The 20,780-nt window shown below is 43.6% G+C and overlaps 1 protein-coding gene across 7 annotated transcripts in view; it reads right to left on the bottom strand.

Moving 5' to 3' along the window:
• LOC134344521 (5'-AMP-activated protein kinase subunit gamma-2-like) overlaps positions 1 to 20,780 on the bottom strand; it is a 512,949-nt gene that overhangs the window by 160,485 nt on the left and 331,684 nt on the right. For all 7 annotated transcript variants that reach the window (XM_063044464.1, XM_063044467.1, XM_063044463.1 and 4 more), the window contains one exon: positions 16,188 to 16,402. In XM_063044464.1, the coding sequence (XP_062900534.1) occupies positions 16,188 to 16,402 (215 nt within the window). The remainder of the gene's footprint in view (positions 1 to 16,187; positions 16,403 to 20,780) is intronic.

Below are 20,780 nucleotides of genomic sequence, written 5' to 3'. Positions count from 1 at the left end.
GCCCACAATATTGTGCCACCCATGTAACCTACTCTAGAAAATGCCTAGAATTTCTCTAGTGCATAGCCCTCTATTTTTATAAGCTCCATGAACCTATCTAAGAGGCTTTTAATAGACTATTGTATCCTCCTCTATTACTTTCACTGGCAGTGCATTCCATGCACCCACCAATCGTAGTGTAAAAAACTTACCTCTAACATCAGTACCTATTTCAAAGCACCTTAAAACTATGCCCCCCTCGTGTTAGCCATTTCAGCCCTGGGAAAAAGCCTCTGGCTATCCACACAATCAATGCACCTCTTCATCTTATACATCTCTATCAGGTCACCGCTCTCCTCCGTTGCTCCAAGGAGAAAAGGCCAAATACACTCAACCTATTCTCATAAGGTACACCCTCCAATCCAGGCAACATCCTTGTAAATCTCCTCTGCACTCTCTCTGTAGTATCCACATCCTTCCTGTAGTGAGGTGACCAGAACTGAACACAGTACTCCAAGTGGTGTCTGACCAAGGTCTTATATAGCTGAAACATTACCTCATGGCTCTTGACCTCCATCCCATGGTTGATGAATGCCAACACACCATACGCCTTCTTAACAACACTGTCACCCTGCGCAGCAGCTTTGAGTGTCCTATCAACACAGACCCCAAAATCTCTCAGAACCTCCACACTGCCAAGAGTCTTACCATTTATATTATATTCTGTCTTCAAATTGGACCTACCAAAATGAACCACTTCACACTTATCTGGGTTGAAGTCCATCTGCCACTTCTTAGCCCAGTTCTGCATCCTATCGATGTCCTGCTGTAACCTCTGACAACGTTCCAGACTATCCACAACACCCCCAGCCTTTGCGTTATTAGAAAACTTACTAATCCACCCTTCTACTTCTTCATCCAGGTCATTTATAAAAATCACACAGAGGAGGGCTCCCAGAACAGATCCCTGCAGAACACCACTGGTCATCCACCTCCATGCAGAACACGAACCATCTACAACCACCCTTTGCCTTCTGTGGGCAAGCCAATTCTGGATCCACAAAGTAAGGTCTCTTCTTACTTTCTGAAGGAGCCTTGCATGGGGAACCATATCCAATGCTTTACTGAAATCAAAACTGCTGTGAGGAAACTTGCGTTTTTAAGGTATCTTTATTACAAATGCATTTCATAAGCCCAAGAAATCCTGCAGATGCTGGAAATCCAGAGTAACACACATAAAACTCTGAGGAACTCTGCAGGACAGGCAGCATCTATGGAAGTGAATAAACAGTCAACATTTCAGGCTGAGACCCTTCAACAGGACTGAAAAGGAAGGGTGAATAAGTTATAATAAGATAGAGAGGGAAGGGAAAGGAGTACAGGGTAAAAGGTAATAAGTGAAGCCAGGTGGATAGGGGAGAGGGAATGAAGTAAGAAGCTGGGAGGTGATAGGTAGAAAAGGGAAAGTGCTGAAAAAGAAGGAATCTGATAGGCCTGAACTTTATTTCAGGATATATGGCAAGCAAGTAGGAGGCAGGTGACATATATCTTGAGGAGGAGGAGAACATGGCGGCGTGACACAGCGCGTGCGGCCTCTCCGGTGAATTATATCTGTAATCTGTCAAGTAGGGGACCATGCACAATTTTGATTTGATGGATTCAGATGTGAGAGTACGGAGGAACATCTGGAGAAACATCTGAAATGCCCACTTCGCTGCCGCTGCTACTGTGTGATAACCGGAATCTCCGGAGCAGAAGGCCCTGAATCCTTGGCTTTGCTTGTTTCGGCAGCCGGGGCTAGGTTGAAGGCGCTTGGCAGAGGATGGCGCTCGGGAGGCTGTATCAGAGGGGCTAGTCGGAGGCTTGAAGTTTTCAGATGGATGGACTTGGTGTCGGCTGTGGTCGGTTGCTTCCAAGGCATCGGCAGTTGTCAGTGCCTTGGAGGTTTATGGCAGGGAGTTTCTCCCTTTTGCTGCCTGCTATCGGGGACTCGGGATTCGATCGACTCAGGACTTTGAGACTTTTTTTTACTGTGCCCATGGTCTGCTCTTCATCAAATTATGGTATAATTTATGTTGGTCTGTCAGTGTTAGTCTTTGGTTTGTCCTGTTTTCTGTGATATCATTCTGGAGGAACATTGTGTCACTTCCTAATGCATATATGCATTTCTAAGTGACAATAAAAGAGGACTGAGTGTTCTCATAATCTAAAGTAGGGGACAGGTGACAATTATAGACCATAACACATAGGAGCATCTGGCCCATCGAGTCAGCTCCGCCATTTGATCATGGCCGATCCTTTTTTTTCTCCTCTTCAACCCCAGTTCCTGGCCTTCTCCCCGTAGCCTTTTATGCCATGTCCAATCAAGAACCTATCAATCTCTGCCTTAAATACACCCAATGACCTGGCCTCCACAGCCGCATGTGGCAACATATTTCACAAATTCACCACCCTTTGGCTAAAGAAATTTCTCTGCATCTCTGTTTTGAAAGGGCGCTCCTCTATCCTGAGGCTGTGCCCTCTTGTCCTATTGTCCTAGACTCTCCCACCATGGGAAATATCCATTCCACATCTACTCTGTCTAGGCCTTTCAACAGTTGATAGGTTTCAATGAGATTCCCCTCATCCTTCTGAGTTCCACCCAGAGCCATCAAACGTTCGTCGTATGATAACCCTTTCATTCCTGGAATCATCCTTGTGAACCTCCTCTGGACCCTCTCCAATGTCAGCACACCTTTTCTAAGATGAAGAGCCCAAAACTGTTCACAATTCTCAAGGTGAGGCCTCACCAGTGACCTATAAAGCCTCAGCATCACATCCTTGTTCTTGTATTCTAGACCTCTTGAAATGAATGTTAACATGGCATTTGCCTTCTTCACCACAGACTCAATCTGCAAGTTAACCTTCAGGGTGTTCTGCACAAGGACTCCCAAGTCCCTCTGCATCTCAGGTTCATGAATTTTCTCCCTGTTTAGAAAATAGTCCGCACATTTATTTCTACTACTAAAGTGCAAGACTGTCCATTTTCCAAAATTGTATTTCATTTGCCACTTTCTTGCCCATTCCGTTCTGCATCCTACCTGTTTCCTCAACGCTACCTGCCCCTCCACCAATCTTCGTATCATCTGCAAACTTGGCAACAAAGCCATCAATTCCATCATCTAAATTATTTATATACTGCATAAAAAGAATTGGTCCCAACACCGACCCCTGCAGAACACCACTAGTCACTGGCGCAGCCAACCAGAAAAAGATACCTTTATTTCCACTCGCTGCCTCCTACCAATCAGCCAATGCTCTCACCATGTTAGTAACTTTCCTGTCTGCAAATATCTCAGGATCATCAAATGTGACTCTGACTCTGGGTCCGGACCCAGAGAGAACTTAAACAGGAGCAAATCACCCTTTATCTTAAGGTACTATCACAGATACAATAAGACACTGCAGAGTGTTGTGGACATAGATAAAGACATGTTAAGAACCAGCCTCCCCTCCATGGACTATGTCTATGGTTCACGCTTCCTCAGTAAAGCAGCCAACATAATTAAAGATCCTACCCACTGTGGACATTGGCTCTTCTCCCATCTCCTGTGGGGCAGAAGTTATAAAAGCTTGAAACTGCGTACCACCAAACACAAAGGCAGCTTCTACCCCATTGTTATCAGACTATTTAAAAGCCCTCTTATACAATAAGATGGCCTCTCGATCTCACAATCTCCCTTATTATGAACTTGCATTTATTCTACCTCAATGCACTGTAATGATCTGATCTGCATGAACAGTATGCAAGAGAACCTTTTCACTGTATCTCGGTACATGTGACAATAATAAACCAATTATCACTAAACCAAAACCAGAAGAGGAGAACACAATATTACCTTCCTATTGTTCAGAAGCTGATTTCACATGGACATATTTTTAATCTGTTTCCCTTCAATTTTATAGGTAATTCTCTTTCCTTTGAGCTGCCTTGAAATCTTTGACATCCCCACTATACTTCCCTCCAATCACCATAAAAACCATTCCTGAACCTGGTTGTGTGGGACCTGTACTTCCTCCCCAATGGCAGCAGTGAGAAGACAGCATGGCCTGGATGATGGGGCTCCTAGATGATGAATGCTGCTTTCTTGTGACTTCGTCCCTCTAGATGTGCTCAGTGATTTAATAGGATCAGAGCAGATATGACTGAAACCTCATTGACTCATGTTCTCAGCTCCCAGTTGAACAAGTATTGAGCTACAATGAGACCAGAAGCAGTCAGCTAGCCAAATGCCACTTGTGGGGAGAGAGTTAATGGGCCTTTCACCAGAACTGGAATGGAAGTGCAAGAAAACAAGCGAGTTTCAAGTTTCAGAGAGAATCAAAGGCCCCATCCATCCTGGACGTTCTCTCAAACATGTGAAAACCTGCAGATGCTGGAAATCCAGAACAACATACACAAAATGCTGAAGGAACTCAACAGGCCAGACAGCATCTATGAAAAAGAGTAAACAGTTGATTTTTTGGGCCGAGACCCTTCATCAGGACCTCCTCTCTTCTCCCTCCTCCCATTACGCAGAAGAAACAAAAACCTGAAAAGCACAAACCACCAGGCTCAAGGACAGCTTCCCATTTTCCCTCATACTACCTTAATGTGCTGTAGTAATGAAGTGATATGTACGAATGGCATGCAAAATAAAGTGTCCCACCTTGCATGATCAGCACATGTGACAATAATAAGCCAATTTTACCAAAAAGTGTTAGACATCCAGTTTTCGGCACTCCAATTCCTTTAAGTATGGTTAGCTGCCACTGTCCCTTTAAGACTCAGAAAGACAATTATTGCTTACCACATTCCTCCATGGAAAGTCTGTACTTAAATGCCTTGAGCTGAGCACTCTGTGCTCAATCATAAGAGTTCCATTTCTAGCACTACTGTTTATGATTTCGCCTTTGGATTTTGTTTGTGTCATCTTGTTTATTTTGTTTCTGAGTCTGAATTAATTCTAGACTCTGCACTTGGGTTCACCGCCATCTCCCTTATTACAAACAGATGGTGAAAGGGTGGAGCCTAAAGCTGTCAAAATAACAAAGACTTTAAATAAAAAGTGAAACACACAAAATGCTGGAGGAACTCGGGCAGCATCTCTGGAAATGAACAAACAGTTGAGGTTCCAAGCTGAAACCCTTCTTCATTACTTTAACTATGTTGGTAAAAGACAGGAAAGCACAAATTGAAATTGAAATTGAAATATGCAGTCACAATTGTGAAGAGAAAAACATAGCTGGTTACCTATAAAAGGATAAAATTCAATATTAAGTCTTCCCTCTCCACAAGTGCTCATTTTTTATCAAACAAATACAGAGCCCATACACCCATGCAGTACAAACACAGACCTTTTGACCCACCAAGTCTGGGCCAACCCATTTACACAAATTGTATATCAGTGAGCTGCTGGATGAACTCAGAGGGTCAGGCAGCATCTGTGGAGGGAAATAGCCAATGTTTCACATTTTTCCAGCGTAAGGGAATGTAAGACTAGAGGGCATGATTTAAAGTGGAAGAGGAAAGATTTAAAAGGGACCTGAGTAGCAGGTTTTTCCACAAAGAGAGTGGTAGGTACGTATATGGAATGGGCTACCAGAGGAAATGATAGAGGCAAGTACAAAAAAAAGGTTAGAAACATGGAAAGGAAAGATTTATAGGGATATGGGCCAAATCCAAATGTAGGCAAATAGGATTAACTTAGATAGACATTTTGGTTGGCATGAATGAGTTGGACAAATAAGCCTGTTTCTGTACCATACAATATTCTAACTTTTTTTCTTCCATACTCATCAACCTTCTCCAATCCTAACTCCCCAACTCCTGCTCCACCATCTACTTACACACTGGAGATAATTTACAATGGCTAATGAACCTATCAACCTCTGCACATCTTTGGGAGGTGGGAAGATGCCCATGCAGTCACAAGCATCTTCATCATCATCATCATCACTATGTGCCATGTTGTTTGATGTGGGTGATCCATGGTCTATCCATGACCATGATTGTTCTTGGCAATTTTTTTCTACATAAGTGGTTTGCCATTGCCTTCATCTGGCCAGTGTCTTTACAAGACAGGTGACCCCAGCCATGATCAATACTTTTCAGGGATTATCTGCCTGGCATCAGTGGTTGCATAACCAGGACTTGTGATATACAGCAGCTGCTTATACGACCATCCACCACCTGGTCCCATGGCTTCACGTGATCATGGTCGGTGGGGGAGAGAGACTAAGCAGGAGCTACACTTTGCCCAAGGGTGACCTGGAGGTTAGTGGAGGGAAGGAGTGCCTTACACCTCCTTTGGTAGAGACAAATCTCCACCCCACCAACTAGTCACAAGCAGAACGTGGAAACTCCAAGCAGATAACACTGGCTGTCAGGATTGAACCCAGATCTCTGTCAATTTGACACAATGGAACTTATCAGCTACACTCATGAGCTGCCTAAGCAGCTGCCCTTTTCTCTCACCTGTTTCTACCATCCAGAGTTTCCAAATATTCCTTTGAGGAACAGTTCTTCCTAGACACATTATACACCACAGTACTGTTCTCCCGCCTCCCCCAACCTCCCTCCTTCATCTGCAGAATCTTGTCTCTTCATTTAGTTAATTAATCTTTGACACACCAAAGAGGTTTCATTTAGTTTGATTTGTCATGTAACTAGATTCAAGGTTCAAGTTTATTTGTTTATTTAGTGATATAGCGCAGAGTAGACCCTTCCGGCCCTTCGAGCAACCCCCGACAAACCTGATTAACCCTAACCTAATGACGGGACAATTAACCAACTTGGAGAAAACTTAACAAATTCTATGGAGAGGACACCCAGAGACTCCTTTCAAAACAGCGCTTGAACTGAACTCTGAAACGCCCTGAGCACTGTAATAGCACTGTGCTAACCGCTATACTACCATGGTACCCACTTATTATATGTTTATCGTAACATACAGAGAGGTGCGGCGTGTGTGTAAACAACGAATACACCCAAAGGCATGCGGGGGCAGCCTGCAAGTGTCACCACACATTCTGGCGCCGATACAGCACGTTCACAATGCTGGCAATAAGCAACACAATAAGCAACAAAATAACAGCAAAACAAACCCCTTTCATCCCTCAGACCCATGCACAGACACAGTCCTTCAACCCAGGGCAGGCCAGGGCCAATGGGCTGGTCCTGGACTTATTTCCGTCCGGCATGGTTTACACATTATTATTTGATTGTTTGTGGTTTTGTATTGCTATGTTTGTACTCTGTTCTTGGTTGGTGCAACTGTAACAAAACCCAATTTCCCTCGGGATCAATAAAGTATGTCTATCTATCTATCCATCTTCAGTCTCCAGCCTAAAGGTTTTGCTGACTCAAACAGAACGATGGGAAACCATCCTTCAAGCACAGGACCATAAAAATATTAAAAAGCTTTTTTGATTGGGTGAACAGGAAGAAGCCTATAAAATAAACAAGTTATTTAAAGATAAACATTGAGCACCTATGCTCTTCCATGTGGAAACTATGCCACCAGATCACTGATTTGTAAGTTTCAGCTTGTCAAAGCCTAGGTGGCTTGATGACCTCCATCCTTACAGAGAGGAAATTAACTTCTTTTCTCACTATCCACAGCAGCTGATGTCCCTTTAAAAAGCTAAAGGTTGGCTGCTCTGCCCTCTGCATTAATTTTTAGTACATGAAGGATTCTTTAAGACACTTAACCCCTTCATAACCTGAAGGGAAGCTTGTAAAGAAATTATCAATTTAAGGTAAGGAATTTTTTTTTACCCTTTTCATACACACGGTTTTTCATTCCAGAGTCTATATTCTATTCTCCCTCTAACTACAGGTAGTTGTTCGCTTGAGAAATTTGTTCTCCATCCTTCCACGGACAAAAATATAAAGAAAAGAACCAAACAACAGGAATTCTGCAGATGCTGGAAATTCAAGCAACACACATCAAAGTTGCTGGTGAACGCAGCAGGCCAGGCAGCATCTATAGGAAGAGGCGCAGTCGACGTTTCAGGCCGAGACCCTTCGTCAGGACTAAAGAACCATTAGCTTTATGTGTCACATGTATATAGCATTCCCTCTCCAAGCCTGTAACTCTGTGTAAATTAAAACAAGCTTGTTTTCCCATTTCCCCAGTTCTGGTGAAAGGACTTTGAACTGTAACACCAGCATTGTGTTCTCTCCCCATGTACCAGTATTCTGTGATTCTGTTTCAGATTTCCAGCACCTGCAGACTTTTTCTCTGAAGAATCATCTATCTCTGCCTTAAATTTGCTTCAACTAACGTGGAGGAAGAGACAGCCAAGATTTTTAAAGATTAGCTTAATTTGTCAGAAGTACTCTGAAACATACAGTAAAATGTGTCATTTTGAGTCAACGACAACATGATCCGAGGATGCCCTGGGTGCAGCCTGCATGTGTCGCCATGCTGCCGGTGCCAACATAGCATCCCATAACTCTCTAACCCTTACTAACTCATCCTTCTTAGAAATTTGGGAGGAAACCCATGGGGAGAACATACAAACTCCTTACGGAAAGCAGCAGGTATTGAATCCAGGTCTCAGGCACTGTAAATCGAAACATGTAATGAGAAAAGCAAAAGGTCACACTCATTAATTCTAATTAACGTATATTGGCAAGGCAGAACTTCCATGGTTTGTTCAGGAACATCATCATCGCCTTTCTTTGAATGAAGAATGGCTAACTCTGGATGACAGGAAGCTCAACCTGCAATCAGGGTTGTAGTTACTATAGCAATGCACAAGGATTGTTTAGGTCAGGCTGCATTTGTGGAGGGAAATGGACAGCTGACAATTCAGGGTAAGACCCTTCATCTGGACTGGAAAGAAAGAGTAGAGGTGGCTGTTATAGAAAGATGGGGGGAGGGGAAGGTGTTGGGGTTTGACAGGCAGGTGAGGGCAGTGCGGGAGGGGTGGTGGAAATGAACTAAGAAGCTGGTTGGTGATAGATGGAATTGACAAAGGGATGAAGAAAATGGAATCTGATAGGAGAGGGCAGTGGCACATAGAATAAAGGGCAGAAAATGAGGAGAGGTTGAAAGCATCGGTGAGAGCCAGGTCAAGAGGGGAGAGGGGGGTAATTTTGGTCTGAAAGGTTGACTGATTATTTCTCTCCACAGATGCTGCCTGTCCAGCTGAGTTCCTCAAGCATTTTGTGTTTGTGTGTGTGTGAGGGACTCTTGATTTCCAGCATTTGCAGAGACTTATTTTTATAAAGATGTGGACTGATAGGGCCAGTGGGAAGAAAGGGAAGTGGTTATCTGAAGTTAGAAAAATTGATGCTCATCCTGTCAAGTTGGAGGCTGCCAAGATGGAATACAAAGCCTGCCCTTTTTTTGATGCTGAATGAATGGACAACAGACAACCCCTTTACCAGCAGTGGTTCTGTGATATTAATTGGCCATTCCTAACAAAACCCATCAATGAATGGTGAAAAGATTCCAATGAAAGGTCATTGACCTGAGGCTTTCTATCTCTACCAATGTTGCCCGACCTCCTGAGAGTACGTCTATTAAGTCCTGATTTTGTTTTCAAATTGCCAGAATTTGCAGGCTTATTGTGTGTGTGTGTGTGTGTGTGTGTGTGTGTGTGTGTGTGGAGGATTTCAGCAGGTCAGGAAGCATCTATGGAAAGGAATAAACAGTCAATGTTTTGGGTCGAGACCCTTCTTCAGGACTGGGAAGGAAGGGGGAAGATGCTAGAATAAAAGGTTCGGGAGAGGGGAAGGAGGATAGCTAGACAGTGATAGGTGATGCCATGTGGATAGGAAAGGTAAAGGACTGGAGAGGAAGGAATTTATTAGGAGAGGAGAGTGGACCATAGGAGAAAGAGAAGGAGGAGGGGACCCAGGAGAGATGATAGGCACGAGAGAAGAAGTTAGGGGCCAGAATATGGAATAGAAGAAGAGGGGAGGGAGAGGGAATTTTTTTTTACCAGAAGGAGAAATCAATATTCATGCCATCAGGTTGAAGGCTACCCATATGGAATATAAAGGGCTGCTCCTCCACCCTGAGCATGGCCTTATCGTGACACAAGAGGAGGCCATGGACTGATGTGTTGGAACAGAAATAGGAATTGGAATTAAAGTGTTTGGCCACCAGATAGTTCTGCTTTTGGCAGATGGAGCAGATGTGCTCAACAAAGTGTTCCTACAATTTATGATGGATCTCGCCAATGTAGAGGAGACCGTAGCAGAAGCACTCGATTCAATAGACAACCCCAGCAGATTCGCAGGTGAAGTGTTGCCTCACCTAGAATGACCTTTGAGGCCCTGAATAGAGGTGAGGGAGGAGGCATATGGGCAGGTGTAGCACTTTGGCCACTTGCTGGAATAAGTGCTGGGAGGGATGGAAGGGATCACGGAGGAAGCAATCCCTGCAGAAAGCGGCGTGAGGGGGGAGGTAAAGGATTGGTGTAAGGATCCTTTTGGAGATGGCAGAAGTTGCAGAGTATGATGTGTTGGATGCAGAGGCTCATGGGGTGGCAGTTAAGGACAAGAGGGACCCTGCCACTGTTAAAGCAGTAGGAAGATGAGGTGAGCACAGATGTTCTGGAAATGGAGGAGATTCAAAGATTCAAAAAACTTTATTGTCATTCAACCGTACATCAGCTCTGCAAGGCAGAATGAGACAGTGTTTCCCAGGAGCAGTGCAATCATAACGTGACAAACACAACGCTAAATAATAAACATAACAATAAATAGTAAAACACAACAGCCACATGTCAGTTAAAATCAAGTTATAAGTGTCCGGTGCAAGTTAAAAGTGTCCAAAGCAGAGTCAGGTAGAGCAGCTATTTAGCAGTCTGACTGCCTGTGGGAGGAAGCTGTTTAGTAGCCTTGTGGTTTTAGTTTTGATGCTCCTGTAACGTTTGTCTGATGGCAGAAGAACAAACAGTTCATGGAGAGGGTGTGAGGGATCTTTAATGATGTACCATGTCTTCTGGAGGCATTGACTCTGAAAGAGGTCTTGGACAGAAGGTAGGGAGACCCCAATAACCTTCTCTGCTCCCCTAACCACCCACTGCAAGGCTTTTTTGTCGACAGCACTGCAGCTGGAGTACCAGGTTGTGATGCAAAAGGTCAGCACACTCTCAACCGCGCCTCTGTAGAATGTAGTTAAGATGTTAGTGGGGAGTGATGCTTGTTTAAGCTTCCTCAGAAAGTGCAATCTCTGCTGGGCCCATTTCACAATCCCAGTGGTGTTCCTGGACCAAGTGAGATTGTCCGAGATCTGCACCCCAAGGAACTTGATGTTTTCCACTCTCGCCGCTGATGCTGACGGGTGTGTGCTCAGGCCGAGACCGTCTGAAATTGACGATCATCTCCCTGGTTTTGGTGACATTAAGCATCAAGTTGTTATCACTGCACCAGCTCTCTAGGTGTTTGACCTCCTCCCTGTACATTGTTTCATCATTTTTGCTGATGAACTCCACCACTGTGGTATCATCTGCAAATTTAATGATCAGGTTCTCCTTGAATCTGGCTGCACAGTCATGTGTCAGCAGTGTAAACAGCAATGGGCTAAACACACAGCCTTGTGGGGATCCAGTGCTCAGTGTGATGGAATCAGAGATGTTCCTGCCAACACGGACTGACTGTGGTCTCTCTGTCAAGAAATCCAGAATCCAGTGACACATGGCAGTGTTAAGGCCAAGCAGCGACAGTTTCTCCACTTGTCTCTGTGGGATGATGGTATTGAACGCTGAACTGAAATCAATGTACAGGATTCTGGCATAAGTGTCCTTGCTGTCCAAGTGAGAGAGAACTGTGTGCAGTGTGGTGGATAATGCGTCCTCCATAGAGCGAGTTGGATGATAAGCAAACTGTAGAGGATCCAGCAATGAGGGGAGGCTGGTGGTAATATGAGGCTTGACAAGCCGTTCAAAACATCTCATCACTATGGGGGTCAGGGCAACGGGATGGTAATCATTCAGACAGGCTACAACTGATTTCTTTGCTACAGGGATGATTGTGGAGGTTTTGAAGCATCTGGGGACAATGGCTTGACTAAGGGAGATGTTGAAAATGTTTGTCAGGACATCTGCTAATACATCAGCACATTCCTTGAGCAGATGAGGGCAGATTCAATGGAGGAGGAAGGGACACCCCATTCTTTAAAGACGGAGGATATTTCTGATGTCTTTGAAAGGAAAGCCACATCCTGAGGACAGAGGCAATGGAGACAAAGGAACTGAGAAAAGAGAATAGCATTTCTAAAGGACATAGGGTGGAAGAGGTATAGTCAAGATAATTGTGGAATCGATAGATTTATGAAAGATGTTGTTCAACAGTTTGTCTCCAGAGATAGAGACAGAGAGATTAAAAAAGGGGAGAGAGTTGTCCGAAATGGACCAAATGAATTTAAGGGCGGGGGGAAGTTAGAGGCAAAGCTGATGAAATTGACAAGCTAAGCATGGGTACATGAAACAGTGCCAATGCATTCATCTAAGCAGTGGAGGAAGAGTTGGGGACCATTACCAGGGAAGGCTTGGAACATGCACTGTTCTATGCAGCCAACAAAAAGGCATGCATAGCTGGGGCCCATAGCTGCCCCTCGGGTCTTGAGGAAGTGGGAGAAGCCAAAGGAAAAATTGTTGAGGGTGATGACTAATTCTGCCAGACGGAGGAAGATGGTGTTGGAGGGGAAATGGTTGGTTCATTTATTGAGAAACAAGCAGAGTGCTTTGAGCCTTCATGATGGAGGACAGAAGTGTATAGGGGCTGGACATCCATGGTGAAAATGAGGTGGTCAGGGCCAGGGATGTGAAAGTTAGCGAGGCGATTGAGGGTTAATAAATTTCACGACGTATGCCGGTGATATTAAATCTAATTCTGATTCGGAGCATGGGAAGTGCTGCTGATGTAGGTGGGAAGTGATAGAAAATAAAGTATTCAATAAAGAAAATAAAGAAATAAAGTACTTGCTTATCTCTAGTCTAATTAACATAAAGGGTGGCGGGGTGGAAATACGTCTCTACCAAAGGAGGTGTAAGGCACTCCTTTCCTCTACTAGTCTGCAGTTCACCCTTGGGCAAAGTGTTGCGCCTGATTAGTCTCCCCCCCCCGCATGATCAGAGTCACATGAAGCCACGGGAGCAGGTGGTGGATGGTCGTATGAGCAGCTGGTGCATATCACAAGTCCTGGTTATGCGACCACTGACACCAGGCAGACAATCTCTGCAAGAGTATTGATCGTGGCTGGGGTCACCAGTCTTGTAAAGATACTGCCCAGAAGAAGGCAATGGCAAACCACTTCCGTAAAAAAGGTTTGCCAAGAACAATCATGGTCATGATAAGACCATGATCACCTATGTCATAAACACGGATGATGATGAATTAACCTAAATACTTCAGGAAGACTGTTGCTTGATTTTCTGGACTCAAGGGACAATCATTCTGGACAGGGCTCTGACCAAGTGGGTGGGATGAAGCTGCAGGAAGGTGGATGAGACATGTATTCATCCAAAGAACATGTAGCCAAACATTGGGCCTTCAACTTTAGGGAATAGTGAAGCCACACGACGTGGAGAAGATTCAGCCGTACGTCTTCTAAAGCAGCACCTTCCACATCACCTCAAATTATTATTTTATTTATTGAGATTCACCACTGAGGAGGCCCTTCTGGCCCTTCGAGCCACACCGCCTATCAATCCCCGATTTCACTCTAGCCTAACCACAGGACAATTTACAATGATCAATTAACCTACTGACAGGTACATCTTTGGACTTTGGGAAGAAACTGGAGCACCTGGAGGAAACCCATGCGGTCACAGGAAGAATGTCAAAAACTCTCTGCAGGCATCAGCAAGATATATTGAGGACTTCTCTGGTGCTGCCAGTGGAGTCTGAAATTTATCTTTGTTACTGTGTGTGTTTCCTCTGGGCACTCTGGTTTCCTCCCACGTCAGAGATTAATGTTAGCACGTAGGTTAATTTGCCACTACAAACAATGGACAATTGGGAATAGATGAGCAGTAGAACCTGGGCACATTGATGAGAAAGTGAGTAGAATACAAAAAATGGGATTAACGTAAATGGGTGGTTCATGGTCAGAACAGACTTGGTAGCCTCTGTGACCTGACTTATAGGGAAGGGTTGAAAAGGTTTGCTCTCTATTCCCTGGAGATTTAGGGGATATTTGATAGAGGCACACAAAATTATGAGGGGTATAGTTAGGGTAAATGCAAGCAGGCTTTTTTCACTGAGGCTGGATAACACGATAACTAGAGGTCATAGGTTAAGGGTGAAAGGTGAAATATTTAAGGGGAACCTGAACCTGAGCGGGAACTCCTTCTCTCAGAAGATGGCGAGAGTACGAAATAGCTGCCAGCAGAAGTGGTGGACACAAGTTCAATATCAACATTTAAGAGAAATTTGGAAAAGTATGTGGATGGGAGGTGACGTGGAGTGCTAATGTCCCATGTAGGTAGATGGGATGAGGCAGAATGATAGTTTGGCACGGTCTAGATGGGCTGAAGGGCCTGTTTCTGTGCTCTAGTGCTCGAGGACTCTGTGATTCTATGTTGTGTTTTGTGCTGTCTCTCTTTTACTAAGGACCTAGGACATACTCTTTTCTTGTTACCACCACTGGAGAAGATGTACAGGAGCCTGAAGACCCAAACTCAACATTTCAGAAACAGCTTCTTTTCCTCTGCCATTAGATTTCTGAATGGTCCATTAATCCACTAATTACTTGCTATTCCTGTATTTTTCACTATAGTAATTTTATATCTTTGTACTGTACTGCTGTCACAAAAACAACAAATTTCACATCGTGAATCAGTGATAAAAAATCTAATTCTGAATCTGACTATGAATACATCATTTACACGTTGAATCTCCGATGTCCTGCTGTTAGAGCATTTTTCTGGGGTTAGCACATATAGCAAATAACTTCAGCCACCAATCTTTAGACCTGAATATGGACTGTAGATTAAATCTAAAATGCAGCTCTGGACAATAGGTTTCTAAGAACCCTGAACCACAATTAACTGGAAGACCAGACAATGCTGATTTAAATTCATGATTTGGGTGTCTGTAGTGTAGGTGCGAAGATGGAGGTATGAAGGTTGTGTTTAGTTCAAAGGAAGCATTGTAGATGCATTGTATTGTAAATATGGAATTGTGCTGAATTGTCCTTTGATCTTTAGCATATAAAATGTTGTGTAATATTGGGTCAAGCAGACCTGTTCCTTCGAAAGGGTCTCCATATGATGCCTGCTGTGTCTCACTTTGTCCAAGAAAGAGACCGCTTCATATCTACCAGTACTCCTTTCTGGTAACATTGTTCACGCGACAACGCCTGCTACAGGCCGAATGTTCCAATCGATGTTACATTGTTACAGTGCAAATACGCCACTCATGTATCCAGCAAAGAGGACACACTTACATGGGAAGATAACTCCGCCATGGATGGTCCCAAGCCCAGCTGTGAAAGGAGGAGGGCTGGCCACAGTGCTAGCAACCCCAATCCCATAAAAACCCAGAGCTACAGAACCACCAACAGAAGCTCCAAAGGCAGAGGAAGGATCTTCACCTAGAAGATGTACGTTGGGCTAAACTTGGGGACAAGTTGAAAGACTGACCCAGGACAGAGGACTCTGGTAAGCTTCTGTCAGTGGTCTATGCCCCAGTAGGGGTGATGAGCTTAAAAAGAAAATGAAGATGCATAGATAGATATCCGGTGACAATTATTTCCTATTTAGTTTTTTAATGGTGCATTTCAACGTACAAGCAATTTCCGCATTACAGCTCTACAGGTAGCGGGAGTTCACCCTTAGAGAATTTACACATTGCTATTCATAAATATGAGACATGAAATTAAATTCATTCTCACAGAATTTGCGTGGTAAGAAATTACACAACTAATTGCAAAATCCATTTTTATTCCACTGCTGTTTTCTGACACATGCACAAATGATGCACACAGATATTTGTGATACAGACCATTTCTAGGAATGCAAACCCACATCGTATTGTGGAGGGCATCTGTATTCCTGGAAATCTGTCTCTGGATTTGGACGGACCATGCATAAATAGTCAAGACTGAATTAAAATCAGAATTATGTTACAGCATTCGGGTTTCCGAGCTGATACTACCGCAGTCTTTAGGAATCAGTGGTTTAAACTGGAACAAGCTGGTACAGAATGAACACATGGTACTTACAGTTTTCGAGGTAGCATTGGAGCTGGTAATGGGAGCAAGAGGCTTGAGTGGTGCCACAGGTGTGGGCAGGATGGAAAACCGCTGGCCTGAGTCCGGTGGAGATGAGTAGGAACGAGTTCGAGCATCCAGGCGTTCAGGCTCCTGTTTATACGATTCCAGGGGAAAGGCAGGCTTGGTTGATTGTATTGGCGTGGAGGGGGTAGACAGTCCCGAGGCTGGGTGGAGGAGAAGGACAATTGGTTACTCTGACAGCACCTCCCAAACCTTCCATGTCTACTGTGAGACTGAGGGCAAATCACATCTACAAGCAAAGGGTTACAGTCGATGTATCTTCCAATTACAATTAATCACATGAAAATCAGAATCAGGTTTATTCGATGCAGCAAAGGCCAAAGGTCCAAACTGATTATTGAAAGCGTGCACTCCAGAACTACCTCAGCCTCCAGCCAAGCTGTTCCAGGATATTTACAACACTGGCATCTACCCCGATAAAATAGAAAACTGTCCATCTATGTCCTGTACACAAAAAAGCAGGATAAATCCAATTTGCCAATTACCACCATATCAGTTAGCATAAAGGTGATGAGAGGTGTCATTAGGTGCTATCGAGTAGCACAAGCTCATTGATATCACACAAGAGGCCGCAGACACTCGTAACTTGATCAGCAAAGACAATGCTGGAGGAACTCACCAGCATTGTCGAGCAGTATCTGTAGGAGGGAAGAGTCGACATCTCGCCTATTCCTGACGTGGCATTTCAAGCTGAAATGTCAACAATTCCTCTTCTCCCACGGATGCTGCTCGGCTAAGTGCATGGAAGGAAAAGCTTGGCGGGTTACAGGCTGAACACAGGCAACTGGGAGTAGCAGGGAGGATGCTGTGGTCAGTGTGGATCAGGAGGGCCAAAGGGCCTGTTCCTGAGCTGTACTACTCTATGACTCTAAAATCAGGTCAAAGGTTAGCTACCCCGCACTGATTGTACCTCCTGATGCTCCCGAGACTTTTCCCTATCCACAATGCACAAGTCAAGCATGTGAAAGAAAAGACAAAGATTAAAGATTAGCTTTATTTGTCACATGTACATCAAAACATTCAAACATACAGTGAAACGTGTCGCTTGCATCAATGACCAACACAGTGTCACTATGTGCTGGGGGCAGCCCACAAGTATCTCCACACTTGCTGTGCCAACACAGTATGCCCACAACTCACTAAACTTGATTTGTATATCTTTGGAATGTGTGTGGAAACTGGAGTGGCCGGAGGAATCTCATACAATCACAGGGAAAAGGTACACACATCAAGGGTAAGATTGAACCTGCCACTGTCACTGTAGTATGTTACCGTCCCTTCAATTTTGCTAAATCCTTGAACAGCCAATCCAACATCCTTTTTCCACAAAAAAACACCATGAGTACAAGATGGTGGCTCATCACCAACATCTCAACTGGGTAGAGTCAGATGCCTTCCAGGTCACGCCTGTGGCCATGTGGATGTCCCCTGTGAGCTCTAGTTTCTCAAAGACAGGCAGGTTGGTAGGTTTAAAGAGTCAATATTTTGGGCCAAGGCCCTTCATCAGAGCCTGATGTGTTCTCTTTCTTCCTTTCTATAGATGCTGCCTGACCTGCCGAGTCTCTCCAGCATTTTATGTGTGTTGCTTTGGTTTCCAGCGAATCTTATGCTTACAAGTTAGCAGGTTAATGGGTCACTGTACATTGCCCCAGGTGTGTGGGTGAGTAGCAAAATTCAGAGGCAGTTGATGGGAGTGTGGAGGGGAGAGGTTGCAGGGAAAATTGGCAGTAAATTGGTTTTGATCTGTGAGCTGACATAAACCTGATGGGCTGAAATGAGGAGAAGAATGAGGTGATGGGGGGGGGGTGGAATCTCATTGAAACAGAGCAAATATTGAATGGCCTAGAAACAGTGGCTGTGGAGAGAATGTTTCCAGTAGTGGTAGAGTCTAGGACCGGGTTTGGGGAGGTGGGGGAGGGAAACACCCTCACAATGAAGGGGTGTCCTTTTAGAACAAAGATAAACTGGAACTTCTTTAGTCAGAGGGCGGTGAGTCTATGGAAATCATTGCTACAGCCTGCTGCAGAAGCCAAGAGATTTGGTATATTTAAAGAGGAGGTTGATAGAGTTTTGATTAGTAAGGGAGAAGGCAAGAGAAAGGGGATGAGTGGAATAATAAATCAGCCAATATTGAATAGTGGAGCAGACTTGATGGGTTGAATAGCCTAATTCTGCTCCTACGTCTTATCAGGAAATAAATGCCGGTCAGTGTTACCCAGACCCAAACAATGTCAAAGTTCAAGTTCAAAGTAAATTTATTAACCAAGTACATATACATCACCATATACATCCCTGAGATTTTTTTTTCTTGGAGGCTAACTCAATAAATCCGTAATAGAATAATAACCTTAATAGAATCAATGGAAGACTGTACCAATTTGGATGTTCAGTCAGTTTGCAAAATACAACAGACTGTGCAAATACAAAAAGAAAGAAATAATGATAATACTAATAAATAAATAAGCAACAAATAACAAGAACATGGGATGAAAAGTCCTTCAAAGGGAGTCCATTGCTTGTGGGCACATTTCAATGATTAGCAAGTGAAATTAAGTAAAGATATCCACTTAAGTTCAAGACAGATTTTCAAAGTCATGCAAGTAACTTTTAGCTTTGAATAAAGTATTTTATATAGTTCTGTAAGATTTAATTCTCTGCTGGGAACATAAGATATCCTCCTCTCAAAATTTTATTTCAATAAACATAATAACCATAATTATCCCATGATTATCATTCATTAAAATGTGGTACTACAATAGTGATGAGCTTACGTTGACAAATTTCTGAGGGCAACTGTATCCCTGAGTGAAGAAAGTTTTCAATGGAATGAAAAAGCTAATTGGGACATTGAATTAACACTGCTGAATGAACCAAGGCTTGAAAGAATTGGCAGGAAGGCTGTGAAAAGAACATCGCACAAAGAAAAGCAAGAAGTCTGTAGTAAGTCACACATAAGATTATTGTTCCAGGAAGAACCTCTTTCCGAACAGATGACTAACATGTTCTTCTTGTGAATGGAGCTGAAATGGTGCTCTGTGCCTGTAATGCTGCTACAAGCAGGTTTTTCATAGCACCTCTGCATATATGTATTTGTGCACATGACAATGACAAAAAATTCATTCAACTTTGCGGAAGTAACAACAATGCTTTTCTTCACTTTATAAGTGATAAAAAATCAACAAAAACCTATTTTTTTCACTGGTAAAACAGTGCCATAACCAAGTGCCTCAACCTTGCAGAACGTTCAACGTAAATTTATTATCCAAGTACATATACATCACCATATACAACCCTGAGATTTTTTTTCATGGGGGCTAACTCAATAAATCCATAATAGAATAATAACCTTAACAGAATCAATGGAAGACTGTACGAACTTGGATGTTCAACCAATTTATTTATATATTTATACATTTATTTTATGTTTTTAGTTACCACACCATTTGACGTACACTATTCATTTGTGGGAGGCACCAATCAGCGATCTCACGGTGGTGATATCTCAGATGATCAGCAGTCGGAGTACAGGAAGGAGAAAGAGAGATTAGTGATGTGGTGTCATAACAACAACCTTCCCCGCAGAGTCAGCAGAACTAAAGAGCTGATCACTGACTTCAGGAAATGGAGGGGGAGGGGGAGCTTCAACAGTGCTGAGGTCAAGAAAGGGTTCAGAGCTTCCACTTTCTCAGAGCGAACATTGCCAATAGCCTGTTCTGGTCCGACCACCTAGATGCCGCAGCCTAGAAAGCTCACCAGCGCCTCTACTTACACATGGGGCTAGAGAAATTTGGCAAGTCCACTATCTCTCTCACCAATTTTTATTGGTGCAGCATAGGAAGCATCTTAGCTGGATGCATCACAGCCTGGTATGGCAACTGCTCTGCATGGGACCACATGAAACTACAGAGTTGTAGACACAACTCAGTACATCATGGAAACCAGCCTCTATCCAAGAACTCTGTCTATACTTCTTGCTACCTCAGGAAAGACCATAAGACCATAACACAAGGAGCAGAATTAGGCCATTCTGCCCATCATTTCATCATGGCTGACTTATTATCCTTTCAACCCCATTCTTCTACCTGGTGCCCATAACCTTTGATGTCCTAAGCTATTGGACCCATCAATCTCTGATTTAAATATACTTTATACTTTATTGTTGCCAAACAATTGGTACTAGAACATACAATCATCACAGCCATATTTGATTCTGCACTTCACACTCCCTATTAAAAATATTAAAAAGTTAAAATTAGTAAATATTAAAAATTTAAATTATAAATCATAAATAGAAAATAGAAAAATGGGAAGTAAGGTAGTGCAAAAAAACTGAGAGGCAAGTCCGGATATTTGGAGGGTATGGCCCAGATCCGGGTCAGGATCCGTTCAGCAGTCTTATCACAGTTGGAAAGAAGCTGTTCCCAAATCTGGCCATACGAGTCTTCAAGCTCCTGAACCTTCTCCCGGAGGGAAGAGGGACGAAAAGTGTGTTGGCTGGGTGGGTCGTGTCCTTGATTATCC

Source organism: Mobula hypostoma, chromosome 3, assembly GCF_963921235.1.
Source record: "Mobula hypostoma chromosome 3, sMobHyp1.1, whole genome shotgun sequence".
NCBI classification, from domain to species: Eukaryota; Metazoa; Chordata; class Chondrichthyes; order Myliobatiformes; family Myliobatidae; genus Mobula; species Mobula hypostoma.
The sequence above is the reverse complement of the archived record's forward strand: the minus strand, read 5'-3'. Positions and strand labels throughout refer to the sequence as shown.